Source organism: Xyrauchen texanus, chromosome 40 (genome assembly GCF_025860055.1).
Source record: "Xyrauchen texanus isolate HMW12.3.18 chromosome 40, RBS_HiC_50CHRs, whole genome shotgun sequence".
Lineage (NCBI taxonomy): Eukaryota > Metazoa > Chordata > Actinopteri > Cypriniformes > Catostomidae > Xyrauchen > Xyrauchen texanus.
The window spans coordinates 23,316,939-23,339,314 of record NC_068315.1 but is presented as its reverse complement, the minus strand read 5'-3'; the positions used below and the strand labels follow the sequence as shown (position 1 = coordinate 23,339,314).

At 37.4% G+C, this 22,376-nt stretch overlaps 1 protein-coding gene across 4 annotated transcripts in view; it reads right to left on the bottom strand.

Moving 5' to 3' along the window:
- The window catches only part of LOC127633490 (C-Jun-amino-terminal kinase-interacting protein 4-like), a 61,548-nt gene that overhangs the window by 22,028 nt on the left and 17,144 nt on the right, over positions 1-22,376 (bottom strand). Inside the window, exons 3-10 of one of the 4 annotated variants that reach the window (XM_052112635.1) lie at positions 20,062-20,132; positions 19,761-19,852; positions 10,321-10,468; positions 5,986-6,069; positions 4,132-4,342; positions 3,354-3,447; positions 3,024-3,145; positions 831-888 (exon numbers count right to left, since the gene is read on the bottom strand). In XM_052112635.1, coding sequence (XP_051968595.1) covers positions 831-888; positions 3,024-3,145; positions 3,354-3,447; positions 4,132-4,342; positions 5,986-6,069; positions 10,321-10,468; positions 19,761-19,852; positions 20,062-20,132 — 880 coding nt within the window. Of the gene's footprint in view, positions 1-830; positions 889-3,023; positions 3,146-3,353; positions 3,448-4,131; positions 4,343-5,985; positions 6,070-10,320; positions 10,469-17,298; positions 17,513-19,760; positions 19,853-20,061; positions 20,133-22,376 lie in introns of those variants that run through there. The other 3 variants (XM_052112636.1, XM_052112637.1, XM_052112638.1) reach the window with 3 other exon arrangements.

Sequence of the window (22,376 nt, the reverse complement as noted above, 5' to 3'; positions counted from 1 at the left end):
AAGAGCCTCCGATGGCAGCAAAAAACACGTAATGACATTAAGTTGCTCACTTTCATTGAGATGCTATTGTGTTTGCTGGATCAAAGTTGTACAATGTGAATGCATAGATGTTCTAGCAAGTCTGGAGCCTTCATTATATGGTGTTTTCATCGGTGTGTATTATGATCTGTGTGGATAATTATGGCCCCCTGTTTACAAATGTTTGGAATTCACTAACATTCACAGATTTAACAAACAAATCTGGGGTGTGCGCAGCATTTGTGAATCCGGAGGAAAATTTTCTGGAAGGCCCATTTGACACATAAATTGCTTCCTATTTACTCATATATTTACAAAAGTTTCATGAATGAGGCCCATTAGCTTTAAAAGGTGGACTCGCTAATTTTTCCCAAATAAAAAAAGTTTTACTCTTAAAAAATGTATTGTAATTTTGAAACATATGTACAAAATCATGACCACTCACTTGAGATGAGGACTCTAGTCATATCAGGAACCTCATAAAAGTGGTTTTATTCTACACGGGGCAGGGAATGGGGGCCTCATGGGGACTGTCATTTTAGAATCACAAGATGATTGTGAATACATTTTTACAATGGTGTCTGTAACTGAAAACTATTGCTTTTAAATGCTGCTGCATCCACACCACTAGTGTCACTGTAAGTACAAGATGACATGAGCAGAAAGTTACTGAGTGCACCTTTAAGTCCAGATTTTCCTTAAGCACTGCTGTAATTCATTTTAAGCACTGCATGGGGCAGTACATGTGTATGGAGGAAATCAGGACTAAGTGCAATGCATGAGTCTGTCTGTAATATCACATCATGTCTTACTTTGTTTCCAGTAGTTGAGTGTTCTCATGGATCAGATGTTCAACTTCACGACCCATACCTACGTGACAACAAGAATAAACAAATATAGATTTTCTTTTATACAAATATATATATGGCTTAAATGTGTAGGCATAATAAACCAGACCTCTTAACAACCACAAATGCTGTTACATCCATTTCTAAGACAGAAAAATTAATCAGAGAACAGACATGAAAAGGAGATAAACATCAAGAAATCAGTCTTACCAAAGAAATTAAGGTCTAAAAAAGGACATGCAAACCAAAGAACAAAGAAAACAGTTAGTGAGTGACATTGACAAGTAACACTACTAAGATACAGCAAAGTAGGTCTGCCCCGACCAAAGATTTTCCTAGTCGACTAGTAGTCGTTAGTTTAAGCCATTAATGGACTAGTCACATTAATGATATTAATTTAATTACTTAAATATATATTTTTTTGGGGGGGGGGCATCATAAAATGTTCCCAGGCTGAGAAAGAATGTTATAAGTAACATTGCTAACACTGTTCTACATTACAGAGAAATACTAAACCATAATAATAAGACTTTAAAATATAAATTTTACGAGTGCATGCACGAAGCGAGCAGCAACGAAGGAGACTGTCTGAAAATGTTTTTAATTTATAGAGAAATGCACATTAGGGTTGTGGCCATGGCGATGATCTCGGGGATCAACGATAGACAGAGTGATCGCCAATGGCTGATGCCTTTAATGGGAAAACGTGCCAAATATCGTCTTGACATAAATGTATTAAATTATTATTATTATCATCAAATTAATATTACAAATAATTTGCCCGTAGACACACAGGCATGTGCTTAATGAAACACACTTTATTATATTATTAAGAACAGATGACAGAAAAGCGTCTATGTAAAACGTTCTTACTCTTTCTTTGTTCCGTCTTCTGATTTTTTTTTTTGCAAGAATAGTGTCGTCTATGGGAATGCTGTAAATTATCTCAGACATCTCAGCTCAGGTGTTTTGAGTTCAATTTGCTTTATTTCCAGAGCAGTTCATTGTGAACGCAACTCTGGTAGGTAGAGAATGCACAGATGAAGCAGGTTCTTTGACAGAGAGATGTTGACAACTGTTCAAAAAGTTGAACAACACCCATTTTAATTGCACTTAATTTTTTCCAGTTTCATTTGAATTTTTAGTTAAAATAAATAAAAAATAAAGTTCAGAGTTTGAAATCAAGGTGTCTTGCTTCATTGTGTAGGCTTAACCCTGCTTAACGAAAATTACCCTATAGTACCATCTAGCGTCCAACCAGCGGTAATACTGTTGTTTGTCCGTTTCCTGTGTTTGTTTTTTTTTGTTTTGTTTTTTGCAAATCAACCGACCAATCCAAACTTGATCGACCAAGACTCTTCTCATTGATAAACGTTTGGTTGACTATCAGGGGGCAGCCCTACACCAAAGGAATAAAGTGAAAATGTTTTCTTGAAGCTTCTATTCTAAGACAATCAGCTGGATAAAATGAATTTAAATTTAAACATACACACCAGAGAACTCTTCTGGGAGAAAGAAAAGGCCACGAAATGAAGCACGACAAACATGGAGGGAAAACAACATGATTAGATGGAATAGACCGTGAATGATAGTGAAAATTGATGCGTTTAAATGACAGGATGACACCACTACTAAAGAAGAATAAGACAAAAAGGAAAACAAATACAAGCACAAGAATCAAAAATATAGTCAAAAGCACTGGCGAATCCTCAAAGAAACAGTTCGGCCAAAAATTGTCATCATCCTGTATACTCACCCTCAAGTCGTTCCAAACATGTCTGGCCATTTTAATAGTGCTTTTTAAAGAAATTTTTAGACCATTTCAGAGCTTCAGTGGAAGGTATTATTTTAAGTAAAGCCACTTAATAACAACTTGATAATGAACAACAACTTCTGTTGGCTGTTTTTAATAATGGAACTTATTTAAACACATTAATGGTGCATTTTGGAGTTTGAGAGATTCAGTTCCTATTCACTTTCAATATGGAAAAAATTATTTCTTAAATTCACCTTTTGTATTCCACTGAAGAGAGAAAGTCAAATTGGTTTGGGACAATGTGAGAGTAAATGGTGATGCATTTTTTCACTTTAAGGTAGGTGTAATCTTGAGGAATCATAATCCGAGCCCATTTGAGCTCTGGGTAATTCAGAACTTACCCAGCAGATCAGCACCTTCATCCACGTCCCCTATGAGATCAGTTCCTGCTGAGGAGAGCTCCTCAAACAGAGATTCAGTGTTACGGTCAAAGGCCATGTTCTCTATCCCTTTCATGGGAGTGCTGGAAAAAGACAAAAATAGGGAAAGCCTCACCTATTAACTTACAGGTGAAATGTTCTTTAACAATTTCAAATGAATATGGTTTGGACTGAAGGTGCCCCTTTATATAAACTTTGAGAGTAGAAAATGAAAGCTGCTAGTGTTCTGTCACTTGGTCAGTGCGATAAGGGAAGTACTTTGTGTGAATGACTGAATCAGGTTTGACATACCTGGATCCTTTGCATCCACTTAAGTCCATGTCTAGTTCTGGGGTGGACTCAATGATTGCCTGAACCTCTGACCTCTCTGCATTCTCACTTTGATCTGTGCAGAGCACAAATATTTCAGCCGCTGTGTTTCAAATGATTATATATAAAATGACACCATTCATTATGCACTTGACAACAAACTAGGCACTAAATAGTGTTACTCATGTTGCTTACACACAATTTTTTGGCACAGATTGGGGTCTGACAAAGTTTGGTTTGCTTGATTAGTATGAAGTTCACTGTGTTCTGAGCTCAAGCTCACACTAAGGAACCATATTCAAGTATATGAAAAATAAAGTCTGGAGTTCCATTTTCATGGTTGTTGTGAATGCAATGTGGAATTCCAATGGATTGTCTGATTGATTACATGTGTTTTGCTTTATTGTTAGCTTATAGTTTGATATTAACATGTTTTGACTTCAAGCTTTGTTACTCGCCATGATGACAAATGCATTATGCACATGAAAAAGTTGGAAAAAACATAACACACACACACACAAAAAAAAAAGTAGTGAACGTAGACCAGCAGGGGATAGGTGGAAAATCTCATTTGGATTTGTACACAAGCCACTGTACTAAATGGGAACACAACATAAGTAAGCTCAACGTTTCCAGCATGTTTTTCAAAAAGAACATTTCTTCTCACACACACAACAAAAGCTGTGTTTTCTGGCTGAATGATGGTGAATGTATGGTCTTTAAGCGATAGCAGAATCTCTACTATGACACTAGAACTCACCTGCAGAAGGCATCTCTGCTACCACAGCATCCTGTACTCTGATGTTCTTACTTCTGTCTGACTTAGCACTACTAGAAATCAGGTTCCTGTTCAGGCCCTCTACCTCCTCTGTCCTGGGCGTGTCCACTGACGCCATGGCAACATCTGAAGTTGCTGCAGACATGGGCGTGGCTGATTTGGACTCTCCCCTATTGACATCAGAGAGTTCATCCTGTAAACAGAACCAAGTGGCATAAAGTTATCAGTGACATAAGTGACAAGTTAGTCATTAGTCATATTAATATAAAATTCATAATACATTTTCAGCAAGCGCACATTTGTGCTAATTGTGGATGGGCACAATTCATATTAATCATGAAATCTAACACAATGGTTTAAGTCCAGAAAGCCATCACCCATACTTTACACACCATGCTGCACAGACCTAGTAGTAGGACTAGGACAAACAAGCAGATCCATTTTTAAATATTTGATCATGGTTTCCAAGTAACAAAACAAATCAAATTAGTATAATGCTAAAGAGTCATCATGCCAAGTATCTGAGGAACAACAATGTTGTGTCTGTGTGTGAGGATTTTTTTATATATTAATTTTATGTGTATTGAGAAATGTACTGATGATTAGAGAATATAATTAGAAATAGCAGCAGAGTATGGCCTGTTCGATTTAGTATTGTTTAATTTTGTATACTCAACTGAGCTTTTAAAAATATTACTGAAATAACCAACGGAAGTACACAAATAGAGCAAAACAAGATATGAATAGAAACCAAACAAACAATGGCTATGTTTACATATGATTATTGCAATAATCAGAGTATAAGGAATGATTAGATTAAGATGTTTACACGATTTGGGCAATCCTCTTTGATCCAGTTTACATGCTACTTACCAATCCTCTGATTATTTGCTGAGAAATGTGATGTTTTATGTTTTTTTTAATGAATTAATATTTATTACAAAAACATCATGTTGAAAATATGAATCTTTAAATACTTGGCATAGGAAAATTAGTCTGTCAGTATTTTTGAATGATTTATTAAAAAACCGGTTCATTAGTCATTTTCGACTACACTGGATGCCCTGTCTGTTTTTGATTCACTAAAAATAATCAATTAATTTGAGTCTTTTGTTTGTCGGATTACACGGGTTTCTCTGTCAATTTCGATTCACTGAAAATAATCATTTATAAGAGTCATTTGAATGGGATTCGGAATACACTCGCTGGATGTTGTTCAGTTCCACCCGCGAGGACAAACTCATTTGAAAGACGCGTTTCCTTGCCATTATTTTGCGGTATATGTTATTTTTATCTTACTAACATTCGATTCAGACTGCACACGGACATTCACAACTTGGGAAAATATGTTTTCTTTTGCCGTGGGCCTGTAGATTCTGCAGCGAGGGAGCACCACTGCTAGAAATCAGTGCAAGAATCTACATGAAGCAAAGAAGTGCAGCTTCTTTTGTTCTCAATATAATAAACCTGTGCTTGAGTGCAGCATCATTAGGGTAACAGTTTACAATACACACACACTTAAGTGAAACAGCATGCAATCAACCGCATAGATGCTGACTGCAACTAAGATTACCGTTTTAGTAAAATGTTTCCAGGGGTATTGACTTAAGATGTAAATATTGAAATACCCATTTTTTTTTTTAGTGCCTCACTTCAACTTGAGCTGAATTGCGCTAAATGCTGTCAGTAGGTGGTCGCATGCAGCAGTTTTTGGACTATGGGCTCTCACTGCAAGGAAATGCGTTGAGCGGTGAGGTGTGGTGACAAACCGAACAGCACACTACACTGCACAGCTGTTGGCATGGGGATTATGGCAGCACTTATGGATAGGGCTACCTTTCTGGTGACAGTCCACTGGATTTCCAAATTGTCTTGTGAACTCTTACCCTCCCCTCTCCTGAGGGATTCATCTGCATCCAGCTGCCCAAAGAGAAATTTACAGTCAGCATCCTGTAGGTAGGTCAGTACCACCCACTTTTCACTGGATTTATAATGCCTATAGGAACTGCATTGGCATTACAAAAAAAAAAAAATCAGGCAGTCCTTCCCCAAAATCATCCAGAGCTTGCTTGTCAAAAACAGATTAAGTTGTAACTACAGAAAAAAATGTGGTTCCATCAAAAAAAAAAAAATCACTGTAGGCCAGGATTACATGCAATCTGGTTCTTCCCTTAGATTTGTATATTTAGACTTTTTTTTTTTTTTGCTATAAGAAGGTCATATTAAAACTGACTAAGAAACTCTTACCAGGCTTTCATAATTTATTTTCGGTAATTTTCAAATGACTTTTGTATAGATTTTATTCTTTAAGACTTTCCTAGACTTGTAATTGTAAACTAAGAAAATCCTCTATAAAAAAATTATAATACATTTTTAAAACAATGATAATCTAAACAAAGAGTGAAATAAAATTAAGTTATTAAAATATTCATTTTCCAAGATTAATAAGTGGTGCAATATGATTGTTCATTCATTGATAGTTCATGTTAATGGGATACTTCACCCAAAAATGAAAATTCTCTCATCATTTACTTAACCACATGCCATCCCAGATGTGTATGACTTTCTATATTCTGATGATCACAAAGATTTTTAGAAGAATATTTCAGCTCTGTAGAAGTGAATGGTGATCAGACCTTTGTAACCCCAATAATCACATAAAGGATCATAAAAGTAATCCATATGACTCCAGTGTTTAAATCCATATATTCAGAAGCAATATAATAGGTGTGGGTGATAAATAGGGTTGCATCGGTATGAGATTTTCACAGTATGATAACGGTCTCAGAAAATATCACGGTTTCACGGTATAACACAATTACTATTATCAGTGAAAACAGAAGGGTTATTTTATTTATCTATTTATTTTTGAGCAAACACTTTATTATAATTGAAACTTGAAACCATTTATTTTATTGAAGTATGTGTAAAAAAAGTCTCCCTTTTGAAAATAAATAATAAATAAGAAAAAATAAGAAAACAGAATTCTAAACATGATAAAAAAAATATCATGTAACTATAACATATTATATAACTAAAGCATGTTAGTTTACATGTTAAATTAACTAATGTCCTCGGATTATTAATAATTAACATATACTGTAGGTGTGTGACAGCACAGCCAGACTGATACTGTCTGTACCTTTAACTCAGTGCCTCTCAAAAGGTTTTGCTTCAGGACCGATTTTACATTGGAAATCAAGTGCCGACCTGTCATAGATTAAACATAGCCTACATTTAATATATCCTGGGTCGCATTTCCTTTTATGTTGTATAGTTTTGTTCATGGTTTTCCAGTACAAGGACATGCATCAAGTGACATTATTTTTAAATCTACAGGAAGTTTTCTCCCCCTTTTAAAAATTGAAGAGCATATTTACTTAAATGAGCCCATTATTATCCATTTGTTACCTAATGTTAAATATTTACACATATTACACAGAAGGAAAGGCTCCTCATTACTATGGTTAGGTCAGTGTGCTAGTCTTAAATAATAATAATAATAATAATAATAATAATAATGAAAAAAAAATATATTGATTTAATCAATCCAAAAATTGATTGGTGAAAATCCAAAATATTTTTCATTGCAACGAAATCCTTTTGGATAGTTTGGGTTCACGGTATAAGTGATATGTCCTCATCTGCTCAAATTACTACATAAATGCTATATTTGTGCAAGAGGCTACTGCCCTTCAGCTCTCTAGATAATGAGATGTTTTATTAATGTGACTATTCAAACAGCACTGCACCTGGTGACTGCACAATATATATATATAGAACAAAAAACTCTCATTAAAATCAATGGGTTATGGAAGAATTAACCCACAGGGAGAGCCACTGTCACCTTGCATGAGAGGAACCGATAATAGGTTTTACTCTCCTGATGCGAAGAACAAACTTCAAAGCGTTCTTTCTCTCACTGTCTCTCCCTGACATATGCACACAAACCAACACAACAAGCACAAACATGCACACACAACCCTGTTTGAAAGATGCTCCCATATGCTTGCAGGTTGCCATGGCAGCATGTGCCCACTATTTCTCAGTGTGTCAGTTCTGAGCAATTTAACACGAGGAGAGGCTGACAGTAAGTCATGCCCTAGTTTCCTCTGCTCTCTCAACAGCCTGCCAAAGCAGTACTGCTGAGCCCATGACAGACTCTGGGGGACGATATAGAGAAAAATGCACAGTCACGGAGCACACAAAGGCCACTCTAGATTACTTCACAGTGGAAGTCTGATGTAGCCTTTGTACTACTGAGACTAAGATGATTCACCAGCAGCATTAAAGGGGTCATGTGAGAAGTTGTGTTTATTTTAAGAAATATCTATATCTATATATCTATATCTATATCTATATCTATATCTATATATATCTATATCTATATCTATATATATATATATATAAAATCTTTAAAATGTACTGTATAAACATAGTACAATAGTACATTTCAGAAAACAAAACTTCCTGCCCACTCCAAAAATCATAATTTATTGCAACAAAATTGCAAGAATTACCTTAAACTTCTGTGACATTCTCACTACATGAATGGATGACTATATAGACACATAATCACCAACAATTACACAATGACACCAATTGGGTAGGGCTGTCATAGTTATAAAATTTAGCTGTCGATTCAGTGTCAAACAAATAATTGTGATTATGACGATTAATTGTCTGTTTTAGGGCTTTTATGATTATGACAAATTATTTTCATAAAAATTTTAATATTTTTTCACAAGTGTATATGTGCTTCATAAAGAAGTTATTAATTACATTTATTTTAGTTACTTAACTTTTACATGATTTCCTTTAAGACTTTAAAAACTTAAGACATTAAAAATAATATTTTAAATATCAACACAGTACATTTCAAAATATCTCTCTTTTTTGGACAGCATTAGTCTTGGTCCATTTTGCATTTACACTGCTGTTGTTGGAACCCTGCCAACATGAACAGCTATTATATTACATTATATTATGCAATAGTAAAATATTTCAGTCCAAAAATATGCAATAGTAAAATATATTTGTTCAAAAGACTTTAAGGCTCTTGGATTAAACCCACGAGCCCTTATTTCACATGAAGAAAGACCTTTGAGATTCAGTGTTTCCTCATTTTACCTTGTCTTTAGAAAAAGAGTAAGTGGGCATGACAGGGCTGCTCTGTGTCACTGCATGTCAAGAACACTGCATGTTAGAATGCTCAACGACAAATAACATTCGCCATTACATGATCGTTAAATGAAAGTGAAACCAGAGCTCTTTGTGTTTACTAAAATCCTCATTTATATTTTCGTTAGAGTTTGGCGCAAACATCCACATCCTTCAAGTGCATCACAGCACTTCAAGTCTGGTTTAGAAGCGGTTAATCTTCACACGCTCTTCAGTAGCAGCTCTCAGTCCAGTCTGCAGAGAAGCTCTGAGAGGCAGTCGGAGTTCTATTAAATGAGGCTCTCAAACGCACCATTCAATCCCTTATTTGGACAGTACAATGTGATAGGAATTTTAAGTGCACAATAATCCTGGTTATCTCAAATAACCACAATCAGATGATTATTTAATAATCACGACAGGCCTATCTATACAGAGCTGTTCAGTTTGTAGTCCCACAAACCTGGAAGAGAATTTGTCATTGGTTCCCTCTGGATTTTTGTATTTATGAGCAAAATAAGGTCTGTGCCGGTAAACATTACTTGACGATACGTGGACGTTTTGTTTTACAACATTTACAAGGCAATTTCATAACTCATGTTTGAGGTATGAAAGTGTGTAATATATGTTGTATAACAAAACGTCAAAGTATTGTAAAGTAATGTTTTCCACACATCTTATTTTACTCATAAATACAAAACTCCCATTAAAAAAAAACGAATGACGAATTTTTACTTCATAAGTATGAATATGAATGAAGTGGCCTAGTGCCGTGGGTCTCTATGTGAGATGGAAGGTTTCAGAGGAGGAAAAAGGGGTTGTTTTGTAGTGTGTCTGCCTGCTCTACAGTAGACAATTGACCCAGGATCAGCATTAGCTTGTTTGTCTGCATCTTGGCCCCAGTGAAGCTCTGTTTAAGCATGGGCACATCGGGCACAACTTTCTTCTCAGAAAGAGCTTCCTCCCAGTGTTTTTGTTGATGGGACAGGGATTGGTTTATGTTGCTCTCACCTTGAGGCTAGTATTGGAGCGTGGGTGGCTGAGGTTGTTATATTTCCATGTGTCAGTTCCTGGAGTCTCCACAGCTTCTCTTTGCAATTCGGGGGTCATCACATCACTTCCCAATGAAAAAATCCCCAGAGAGACAGGGCGCTCCTTCCTGGGTACACACAGAAATTATACCATTGCAAACTTTATGAATTGCGCAAGACCCATTATGGGTTGAACTTGCATTAAATACTCAATTAAAATGTTCTTGGTGTATAAATTAAGCAAAAAGGCATGAGAGGCTGTGATATATTGTAAAAATAATCATGGCTAAAAGGCATTGTTAGGCAGTAAGTGCAGTGGGATAAATTCACAATATACAGTAGCACGATCTTGAGTGCCTTACTGAAATTATAAAATACTGACCATGCATGCAGTACTGTGCAAAATTTTTGGAACTTGGGAAAAATGTTGCATAGTGAGGATGTCTTCAAAAAATAATGCCAAAAATTGTTTACATTTAATTTACGTCATAAATCAATTCCAGTAACCATAAAAAAAAGCTAAATCAATATTTGTTGTGAGCACCTTTGCCTTTAAAACAGTGCCCAATTCTCGTATTTACACCTGGATACAGAGATTTGTGTGGTTGGATAAAAGATGGCTAGTTGACTTCAGGGCTCCCGCTTGTTAAATCCACCCCAGCTGAGGGTCTGTTGTTGATGAATTGACCCTTCGCTAAGCCCTGTATTAAAAGCGTTTCTGACCAATCCTGTCTTGGCTACTGCTGCCCCACCGCCCTTACTCTGACAAGCATTTGCCTTTTTAAAATGAGAGCCTATGTGAGTAATGTGTGTTTGAGTGATTTTAAGCAGGATTTTATCAAAATTATCCAACAAAATATTTTAAACGTTGTTGCTTGGTCACTTGTGACAAGTGAAACGAGGTTCCTAGACTGGGTAAATGCAGTGTTTCTTCTTTCTATTATTTTTTTTTTATATACATAAATATTGAGAAGAGCATGCTATGGATTAAACTGTGTCATACCTCATTCCCAAATGAGCGAGTATAACAATCAGTGTGGACACCTACATTTCCTCCAAGGTAAATTAAAGGTAACAACTTAACATTAATTAATTTACGTATTGATTAAGATCTATCACAGGTGATAGTAAATAAACAGTTCACAGCATCAAAATGAGTGTATTATGAGACATAAGCAGTTCTTTTCACTTAAACTAATTTTATGAGATTTGTAATTGCGATCAAGTGACGCTTTTCTATTTTTATGTGACTGATGATCGTTTGCCTCAATTCTGATTCACAGTCTGCACAGTTTTGAATGAAATTACTGTGAAGTATTTTTCTTTTACAAAAAAGTAAATATGCTTTACAATGTCACTCTTCATTCCAGCCCACATAATAATATTATCCATTCCGTTTATGAGAATATTTTGCCAAAAACCCCACCATTCACACCTATCTCCTATTCATATGGGAAGTTCAGAGCTATCAGAGCAAGCAACCTTAACCAAGGAAGCTTAGCAATGGGTCAATTACTGCTCCTTTTGTTATATGAAAATGTTCACTACGGTTTAAATTGTAATACATTGTAAATGACTGTAAGAGTGCATCATTTCTTTCTCTGCAACTAAAAACTGCAATTTGGCTCCAAAATGTTTTATTTTAGGAACCAATGGCTCTGTAGACATTTTTTTTAATCTGGAGCCCTGACATGACAGAAAAAGTTCAACAGAGCTAATAACAGAGCTCCTCTTGGAGAGCAGAGGAGAGTTTGAGGGGACTTTGCCTTCGCTGATGGTCCCTTTTCCAGTCCTCTGGTTGCCATAGTGCTGCAGTAGCAGTATTCAGAATCCTGAATCGTGAACCTGCTGACTGCACATTATGTAGGGAGTGACCAGACCTGCTCACATGACTCTATTCAGCTAAAACTGTACACTTAGGAAAGGGTTCAAATTGGTACTTTCACAAGCAAACAGAATAATGTAGCCAACAGAAGTGGCTTGCCTCTATTTAAGTCAAATGCACTTCAATAGTTTTAGTATTTTATGGAAATGAATGCAGATAGGTCTACATGGTAAACTGAAGCAGGAAATTCTGAGCAAAATGAACGACGATGCATGGTAAATGGGTTTGTTTGGAGTCATTAACAATGCTCCACAAACAGACTGTGAGCTCTATCTGATGTTTACATCAATACCTGTGCTGGGGCCAAAACCTTGTGTAATTACACACATCCAGAGTACATATACTGCCAATCACACGTCAGTCAGCAAAGGTTGTGGTTTAACAAAGGGGTGGAACTTCCAGTCCAGAGTTCAATAACCTATTCCAGTGCAGTCAGTTTCTGTTTCTGCACATAGTAGTGGCCAGCATGACTGAAGCAAAGTCCCATTCAAGGTAAGTCAGTCTACTCAGCGGCCATCTTTGGAACACTCACAGGCAGGCTGGGCAGCTATTTTCAATGTGAACATGCAGCATAAATGTACAGCTTCTATAGGCTTGAATGGGCAAAGACCGAAATCTCTAAAACGGTTGATAGAGATTACAATCAAAGAACATATTTAAATCAAGCAGTAAAATCTGAGGGTGTGTATTTGTGTATAATCAGAGTTGACTGACAGGCAATATCTGTATCTAAAAGGTGATTTGGATTTTTACTTGTGAGGCTTGACTTCCTTTACTACATCTGATGGCCTTTGGCTGTTCCAATTTCTCCCATTCATTTTAATAGCAGTGGTCCATCTCTGCTAAATGGTCTCTTGAGTGTACAGATCAAGCTTCCCTTCTGTCAATCTCAGAACATTAAGTAAACAGAACTAAAACAAGACTTGAGCGAATCTGGTCAAAAAAAGGTAATGTGCTCTTTAAATGAAAAGCCAAGTTCAGTTGCCTTGATCTATATTATACATAAGCTGGATGAATGAAAATCCCCTGAAAGGAATATTCTGGGTTCGATACGAGTTAAGATCAATCGTCAGCATTTGTGGCTGACATGTTGATTACAACAAAAATGTATCTAAAATCATCCCTTCTTTTCTTTAAAAAAAGCTAAATCCGGGTTGCAGTGAGGCACTTACAATGGAAGTGAATGTGGCCAATCCGTAAATGTTAAGTCCAGGTTCAATACAAGCTGAAGTTGAAACGACAGCATTTCTGGCATAATATTGATAACCACAAAATTTATTTTACTCGTCCCAGCAATTATAATTTTTTTTTTTAAAGAGCAAAAATCTGGGCACTTACAATGGAAGTAAATGGGGGAAATCTTTTGAAAATTAAAATACTCACGTTTTAAAAGGTATAGCCACAAGACATAAAGGATATGCGTATAGTAATGTGTAAAGTAATAAACAATTTTACAACTATGTTACAATGACAATGTAATGTCAACAAACCCTAAAATGGCTCTTTTTAAAATGACATATTAAACAACTTTACAGCTCAAATAATACACAAGTTTTAACAGTGAAATTAATGTAAATGTTTTTATAAAATTATAAGCTTCACATTTCTGCCTCCAAAAATTGGCCACATCTACTTTCATTTTAAGTCTCTCACCGTATGTGTTATAAGAAAAAGAGGGACATGTCCAAATACAATTTTGTGGTAATCAACATTATGCCACAAATGCTTTTGATTGAGCTTAACTTGTTTTGAACCCAGAATACTCCTTTAAGCAGGCATCACACTAGCTAAATTTTTCCAGCGAGTTAGCTTCATTAACATAATTTCTGGGTAGTAGGAGAGAGACAGAGCTAAAACCCTTCTAATAGGGGAGCCTACAAGCTTAGCATAAAATAGCATAACGCAGCGCTCCCATAAACATTCTATGGTGGTACACTGGCGAGGAGACCATTCTTTTTGAATTTGATGCCTATGGAGGATATGCTCCAGTGTGCAGAATAAACTGCTTTTGTGAAGAAACAGCTCATCACTTAATGAACTGACTGCCTTTAAGCCAATCTTCAACATATTTTACACTTATCCTTTTGGATTGATCTATGTTTGCAAAAAAGTGGCTCTCGTCAGGAATAACATTCAAATTGCCAAGATTTAAGTTAAAATTTCTCTGCAGCAGCGAGTGTCTCCATTCTTGTATAGCTTTTGCACTGCTAAACAACTATTTACAATCCCACTGAGTCACGGGGGTGCACTATCTTTGCTCCCGAGAGAGTTTGTGTGAGAGTGAAGGGGAGGGGAGGTGGAGGTGGAGGTGGAGGTGTCGCGCGACAGGGCTTTCCACAATAGCTATGTAAGGTGAACTACACTGAAACATTAAAAGTTGCACATATAGAAGTTATTTTGTATAATAGAAACTGTTGTATTGATCAAGTCGTGGGGATGTGACTCTGTTTGTTGTGTGCAACTCGAGTCTCTGTGTGTGAGTGTGCACGTGCATGTTTGTGAGCATGTAAGTGAAGGTGAGACAAGTGGATACGAGGGCACTTTTCAACCGAAATTTAAATACATGTAGTATCATATAGACATTGTTTGACATGCTTAACTGATTTACTTTAACCCATGTCTTTGGTTTCTATGGTTATTTTGCTGTGGTAGCATGTATGGTGTGTGTGTGGGGGGTGAGATGAGAATGAAAGAGAGAGAGAGAGAGAGAGAGAGAGAGTGAAAGAGAGAGAGAGAGAGAGGGAGCCAAAGGATGCTTTTCTATAAAAATGTAATTAAATTTAGGATATTATAGACATTGTTTGTCATTCACATACGATGTAATTAACCAATGTCTTTGTTTTATTTGGTTGTGTAGCCTGTACGGCTCTATGAAATAACTGAAATAATTTGGTACATTTATGCATTTGGCAGACGCTTTTATCCAAAGCAACTTACAGTCCACTTATTACAAGGACAATCCCCCCAGAGCAACCTGGAGTTAAGTGCCTTGCTCAAGGACACAATGGTGGTGGCTGTGGGGATCAAACCAGCAACCTTCTGATGAACAGTTATGTGCTTTAGCCCACTATGCCACCACCACTCCACTAAAGTGGTAAAGTGATATGGAACGGTTATGCGGTCAAGGCCTGGGTCTACTTCATAGTCGTGCGTTTACTGGAAAATAATTCCACACCTTAGAACATCCATCAAACAATCAGAATCAAGCATTCAGCAGACCCGTGGTATACAGTGCATCTGGAAAGTATTCACAGTGCTTCACTTTTTCCACATTTTGTTATGTTACAGCCTGTTCCTCAAAATTCTACAAACAATACCCCATAATGAAAACGTGAAAGTTTGTTTGAAATATTTGCAAATGTATTTTTAAAAACAAAGGGGGACAAAAAAATTACATGTACATAAGTATTCACAGCCTTTGCTCAATACTTTGTTGAAGCACCTTTGGCACCAATTACAGCCTCAAGTCTTTTTGTGTATGATGCTACAAGCTTGGCACACCTATTTTTGGTCAGTTTTTCCCATTCTTCTTTGCAGGACCTCTCAAGCTCCATGAGGTTGGATGGAGAGCGTCAGTGCACAGCCATTTTCAGATCTCTCCAGAGATATTCAATAGGGTTCAAGTCTGGGCTCTGGCTCGGCCACTCGAGGACATTCACAGAGTTGTCTCGTAGCCACTCCTTTGTTATCTTGGCTGTGTGCTTAGGGTCGTTGTCCTGTTGGAAGATGAACCTTCACCCCAGTCTGAGGTCTAGAGCGCTCTGAAGCAGGTTTTCATCAAGGAGGTCTCTGTACATTGCGGCATTCATCTTTCCCTCGATCCGGACTAGTATCCCAGTTCCTGCTGCTGAAAAACATCCCTACAGCATGATGCTGCCATCACCATGCTTCACTGTAGGGATGGTATTGGCCAGGTGATGAGTGGTGCCTGGTTTCCTCCAGACATGACGCTTGCCATTCAGGCCAAAGAGTTTAATCTTTTGTTTCTCATGGTCTGAAAGTCCTTCAGGTGCCTTTTGGCAAACTCCAGGCAGGCTGTCATGTTCCTTTTACTGAGGAGTGGCTTCCGTCTGGCCCATCTACCATACAGATTAAAGGAGTGCTGCAGAGACGGTTGTTCTACTGGAAGGTTCTCCTCTCTCCAAAGAGAAACGTTGGAGCTCTGTCAGAGTGACCATCGGGTTCTTGGTCACCTCCCTGACTAAGGCCCTTCTCCCCCGATTGCTCAGTTTGGCCGGGCAGCCAGCTCTAGGAGGAGTCCTGGTGGTTCCAAACATCTTCCATTTATGGATGATGGAGGCCACTGTGCTCATTGGGACCTTTCGTTTGTAAAAGGTGAACAGCTCAAGTTCAGATGAAGACTCTTATTTTTTTCATTACTGTTTACTTTGAAATATAATTACTTGATTAAACAACACTACAGCACTGAAACCAGTTTTACATCACTTGAAATGTACAGAAAGCTCTTCGAAAGCACCAAACAATATCAGGTGTACAGTTGCATCTAGATGCAACTCCAGTTTGATAAACTTTTAGAATTAACTAACTGAAAGCCATAAAAGAAGAAAAATAAATCCGTTGGCATTGTAAACATATCAAAAAGCGAAAAGTCGGTAATGTTTAAAAATCTGAAAGATAATTAAGAAGTGACATCTTTGCTGTGTCTATCTGTGTTATGCTGGTTCTTGTCGCATAACCCCCTGCCTCAACACTCAGCTCTTGTTTTCTATATCTCTGAGACTACAGTCCATAGAGTAAGACACATGGTGGTAAGAATAGATTGATATCTGGGTGGAGAGACTAGGGCAAACCATGCATGTCATCAGTAGAGTAAAATGAGAGATTGATGGAAATACAGGGAAACTATTAAGGGTTAGCATTCAGAAGATCAAATCTCAGACATACAATTCAAGATATAAGAGGGGTGGATGCAGTCTGTAAACAAACAACCTGTGATGATGATAACACTACAAAGGGTTTCAAACTCAGCACTGAAGAAGCAAAGACTGATCGGAGTAAACATATAGCAAGAAACTAGGTTAACACATCCATAAACACACTCTCTATGCATACCTGTTGTTGATCCGAGGCAGGGAGTGTGTGATGGCGGGCAGGCCATTGGAGACGGAATAATGCACCAGCAGCAGCACCGAGAGAGAGACCAGCAAGGCAGAGTTAATGACCACCGCTCCGCCCACGAAGCCAAAGACAAACAGCAGCATGCATCCTGGACTCATGGCTGCCACCACATTCTATGGTCTGCCAGCCCCCCACCCCGACACTCAAAAACAATCCCATCCACACCAGCACAGCGTGAGAATCTGTGTCTATGTGTGCATGTGCAGCTCTCCAGCCTATCAGTGCTGTGACATCATCCACTCCGGTGAGCAGTGCATGCACTCACGCAGCATAGTACGAGGACCGGCTTAGCAGCAGCTGTTTTTTGTCCCCCAGAGTATTGTTTTCAGTGCTCACCCATGGTCTTCTGTAACTCGCTTGGCTGTTAAATGAACAGCTCTGTCACTTCTGCACAATACTGGGACCTCTCTCTCTCTCCAACATTAGAATTAAAAGCTAATTTGCATGCCTTTTCTTGTACAGCTGATTGGTTGTGGAAGAGAAGAGAGAAAAAAAAAAAAACAGGAGTAGTAGGATGCATGCAGATCATGGAGGACAATAAAGGGAAACTACATTACAAACACACACTGTAGCTCCTCTCCTGGGATCACAAAATTCCAATCCACCTGCAGTCAGGTGAATGGAGTCCTGACTTTGAAGTACTTGAAAGGAAGTGGCCATTGTATTTATGCATTTTAAAATATAATGAAAACAATATGTTGTCTGGCATCATAGATATGAAAAACTGCTACATGCAACACCACACAATAGACAGGATTCAGGAATAGAACCAGGGTTCATTATTTAAAAACATTTATATTTTTTTGTCCTTATGACAATGGAATTTAGTCGTTTTTCTTTGTGATTAACATCACAGGTCACAGTGACACTTAAGATAAATCAGTCTACAGCTCTGTACTGAAAATAGAGTATTTCCCACTCCCGTTGTGAGCCTAGCTGAAGGACAGCCCTCAGGAATTAGTTGACGATGATGAGAGGGAGGGGCGGGTCATTCCGCCACAATGATGTTCGGTCTCCATTTGCACACTGTCGCTCGATCACAGAATGACTGTGATCTGTCTTGCTGATTTTGTCCGAATTAACAACAGCCAGACAGATTCTCTCTCTCTCCATCAATCCATTAACATCACACTCAGCTGAGACACACTACTGACCTACATTAACAGATGCTCACAGAGGCTGTATGTGTTAGCGCTCATAGGGGTTGTTAGTATATAATGCTCGCAGAATGATTCATACCAGCACAGAGAACTGATGGAATTGCTAACTAAACCGCATCAATATTACACCAAAAGCAATGAACTAAGACTTGCTTTATATCAGCAGAAACTAGGGCTGGGCGATATATCAAAAATATTTTATCGATAATCGCCTTAAGAATATCATGATACTGGATTATATCGTCAACCCCCTGCCGAGTGTCGGTGAATATATTTGCTTTTCTGATTTTGCTTTAAACATTTTATTCATTTATTGAAACCCGAAAAACAAACAAAAAGATGCCTAAAGCATCTATGTTAATGCTGCCTAAAGAAAAGAAAATAACTCAATTGTAGGTTCAAGGTGAACATGTCTTGCATTACTTAAATCACATTCGTCTTTGTTTCTTTAATACAAAGATTATATTTTACTGAACCAGATGTGTGTTCACAATGCATGTTAACTGGTCCATGGAAATAAAGCAAACGAAACTCACAGAACCTCCTGACATGATTGGAGATAATTTGCAGCATTCTCATAGACTACATTATTCGTTGTAGTCTATTTTATAGTTTTCAGACGAATGAAAAAGAGAAAAATAAAATAAAAAAAGGAGTTAAAACTGTTTACATGCACTTGTTTCACGAGACAATAGTTTCTGATTCTCTGAACAATAAGAGAATCAGAAACGAGCATTGATGGCTTTTCTTATGTCAGTTCTTAAAAATATAATCAAATGTGTTCCTTCAAGTGCGTGTCTTTGTGACTGACAGCATTTCTTGTCATGCATCACTGGCGCATAAAATACATTTTGACAAGTGAGACACTCACGAACTGGATTCAGCCTAGTCGCATTTGGTGGGTGCTAGTTTCACACCTCGGCCTCTGTTTAATATATTTGGCGACTTCCCAGATCCACGGTTTTGCCATTTCCCGATATTGTCGATCATCTTTTGTCAATTGAATGTCGCAATTGGCATCTGGAACTTTGTGTGATATCGTCAATATCTGATAACTTTGTCCTATCACCCAGCCCTAGCAGTAACGGATTAACATGTATAGTATTTACAGTCTTATTGTCAATATTATTCACGTTAATATAGATTAATATTGTTTCTAACTGTGTTGGTGGATAAAATTCACTTCAGTATTAATGAGTGACACAGAAAATTAATCATCAGGGAAAAGAATCTCACTTCATTCTGCCCAGTGTCCCGGAGTCAGCGGTTTCCCCGGTCAGCTGCTGGTATTTGGTACGTTCCAAGTGCTCCATGTAACTGTGGATCATCTTTATGTCAAAATAGGGGCAGAGATACACAGTCAGTGTGATATCAGGCAGTTTGTTTGAACAGTCTGTCATGGGACACCCACACTGTTGCATGTGTACAGCTGCAAAAGACAGCTTTACACATGCAAAACATCTTTCACACTGGGACTTACAAAACATAAACAGAAAACACTTTAATCACTGGGGATGTTAAACACAGTGGCTCTTACCTCAGTGTGTCTTTGATGCAGGGCATTGTACTCTTTCTTCAGCTCAGCTTCACGCTCTTCTAATCTTCCAACTAATAACAAAAGAATAGCATCATCATAAAATCTTTATGTATTTGTATTTTATGTAGCCCATCTTCAACAATTTAGTTACCAGCCCAGACCTTTACTCACAAGGTAATCCAAATATATAACACAGGTCTACTGCAATTGTATTTATCCTCTGAGGTAAAGGTATTGGTAAGGATTTGAATAGCCTCCTGAGACAGTGGTTTCATGCTGTAATAACAATACGCAGCCACAAGGGGTCGGTAATGCCTTATTAGTGGCTTATGCCAGCACAAAGCCTGAGAATACTTTTTGAGCCCAATGAAACGCTCCAAATGGCCATCAGGTGTCAGGCCAGGTTTACACACCAAAATTCTTTCAGGAAAATGTAGCTTTGAATCAAACTTGTAGTTTTGTGGCTTTTAGTCCATGCCTGTGAGCTTTGATGCCATATTTGCAAATGTGCTGTATGTGCAACAAGCCCCATACACACTAGGGTTGTAACTGTTCAAATTTCTCACTTTCGGTTTGTATCGTGGTTTTAGGGTCAAGGATTTGGTATGGTTCAGTATTTGCCATGTTCAGAAAAAAATATATATTTTTGCCAAATCCAAACTAAGAATACTCTATTTGGTAATAAACTCTTCAACAGGTTTCCCCTTAATAAAAATCATTGTTTTACAGTAACCATAGTTTAACTAAGGTATTTGTAGTAAAAACATAGTAACCACTAAATCAACATGGTTACTATCATGTTTACAATATACACCACCATTCAAAAGTTTAGGGTCACTTACTCATTTTTTCTTTCTTTTTCTTTTTTCCCACATTTTAGAATAATAGCAAAGTCATCACAACTATGGAATAATAGAAGTGGAAAAATGGGAATTATGTTGTGACTAAACAAAATCCAAAATAAATCAAAACTATGTTATATTTTAGCATCTTCAAAGTGGCCACACTTTGCCTAGATTTTGCAGACATGTACTCTTGGCATTTTGTCAACCATCTTCTTGAGGTATCACCCTGGGATGCTTTTTAAACAGTATTGAAGGAGTTCCCATCTATATGCTGGGCACTTATTGGATGCTTTTCTTAAATATATGGTCCAAGTCATCCATTTCAAAAACTTCTTTTTTGTTTTGTAATTAAATAAATGTATATGTTGGCACAATTATATATTTGTCTACAAAACTAATTTCAAACATTTAAGCATAGCCTTCAGATCATAAGGTTTTCAAGATCATGAGGAACTTTTCAAGCAAGTGACCCCAAACTTTTGAATGGTAGTGTATAGTATAATCATGGTTAATATATGGAACCTACAGTATTACTGTTATAAAACCATGGTTAATTGTATCAAAACCAGATTTCTGCAAAGAAAACCATGGTGACAGCAGTCATGGTTACTACAATATTGCTATAGTAAACCATGTTTAATTTTCATTACGATCTTTAACTAAAAAAAAATAAATTCTCCAAATCACTAAATCAACATTTGACATTTTGACATCAAGCAGTCCCGCAAAAGACAAGATTTTAGTGAAAGCGCTCTGCTCCACTAATTTAACATTTGTGTAATGGTAAATGGTCTTGGTCATGTGGGTTCAGACACGCAGTAACAACAGAGGAGGAGATGCCCACTTACTCTTTTACTGTGAAGATGATAGAATGGCAGCAGTGCAGTTGGATATGTCTTGAGTGAATAAAGCTTTTGGAGAATTAATTTGCTGCTGTCAATCATGGAGAGAAGCGATTACCCTTAGATACATGTTTTTTTGATAAACATATTTCGGTAACTTTACAAATATGCAAGTACCACAAATAATGTGGAGAGTTAGTGAGTGACTAAGTGAGCGAGCGAGTGAGCAGGTGTAAGGGCAAGGTCAGCGTGTATCAGTCCATGACAGCTGTCCATCATATCAGACAGTTCTCCAACATAAAAATTGTACAATCAGACAATCAGATGTAGACAACCATTTCTTAACTACAAAATGGAACGTCACTGCACAAACCCAACCAATGGAATCACTTCAGTTATGCCAGATTGTTGAAATACTGGGAACACAATTTTTTAATCCTCAGGACACTAAATAAATTGACGGCATTTAGGGCTGGGAGATATTACGATGTATCGGATATCAACAATGTCTTACAAAGATCCCGATGTCGACTGCGACACTCATTGACAAAACCATGGATAGTGGAAGTCACCAAATACATTAAACAGTAGTCCAGGGTTTGAAATTAGCACCCGCCAAATGCAATGA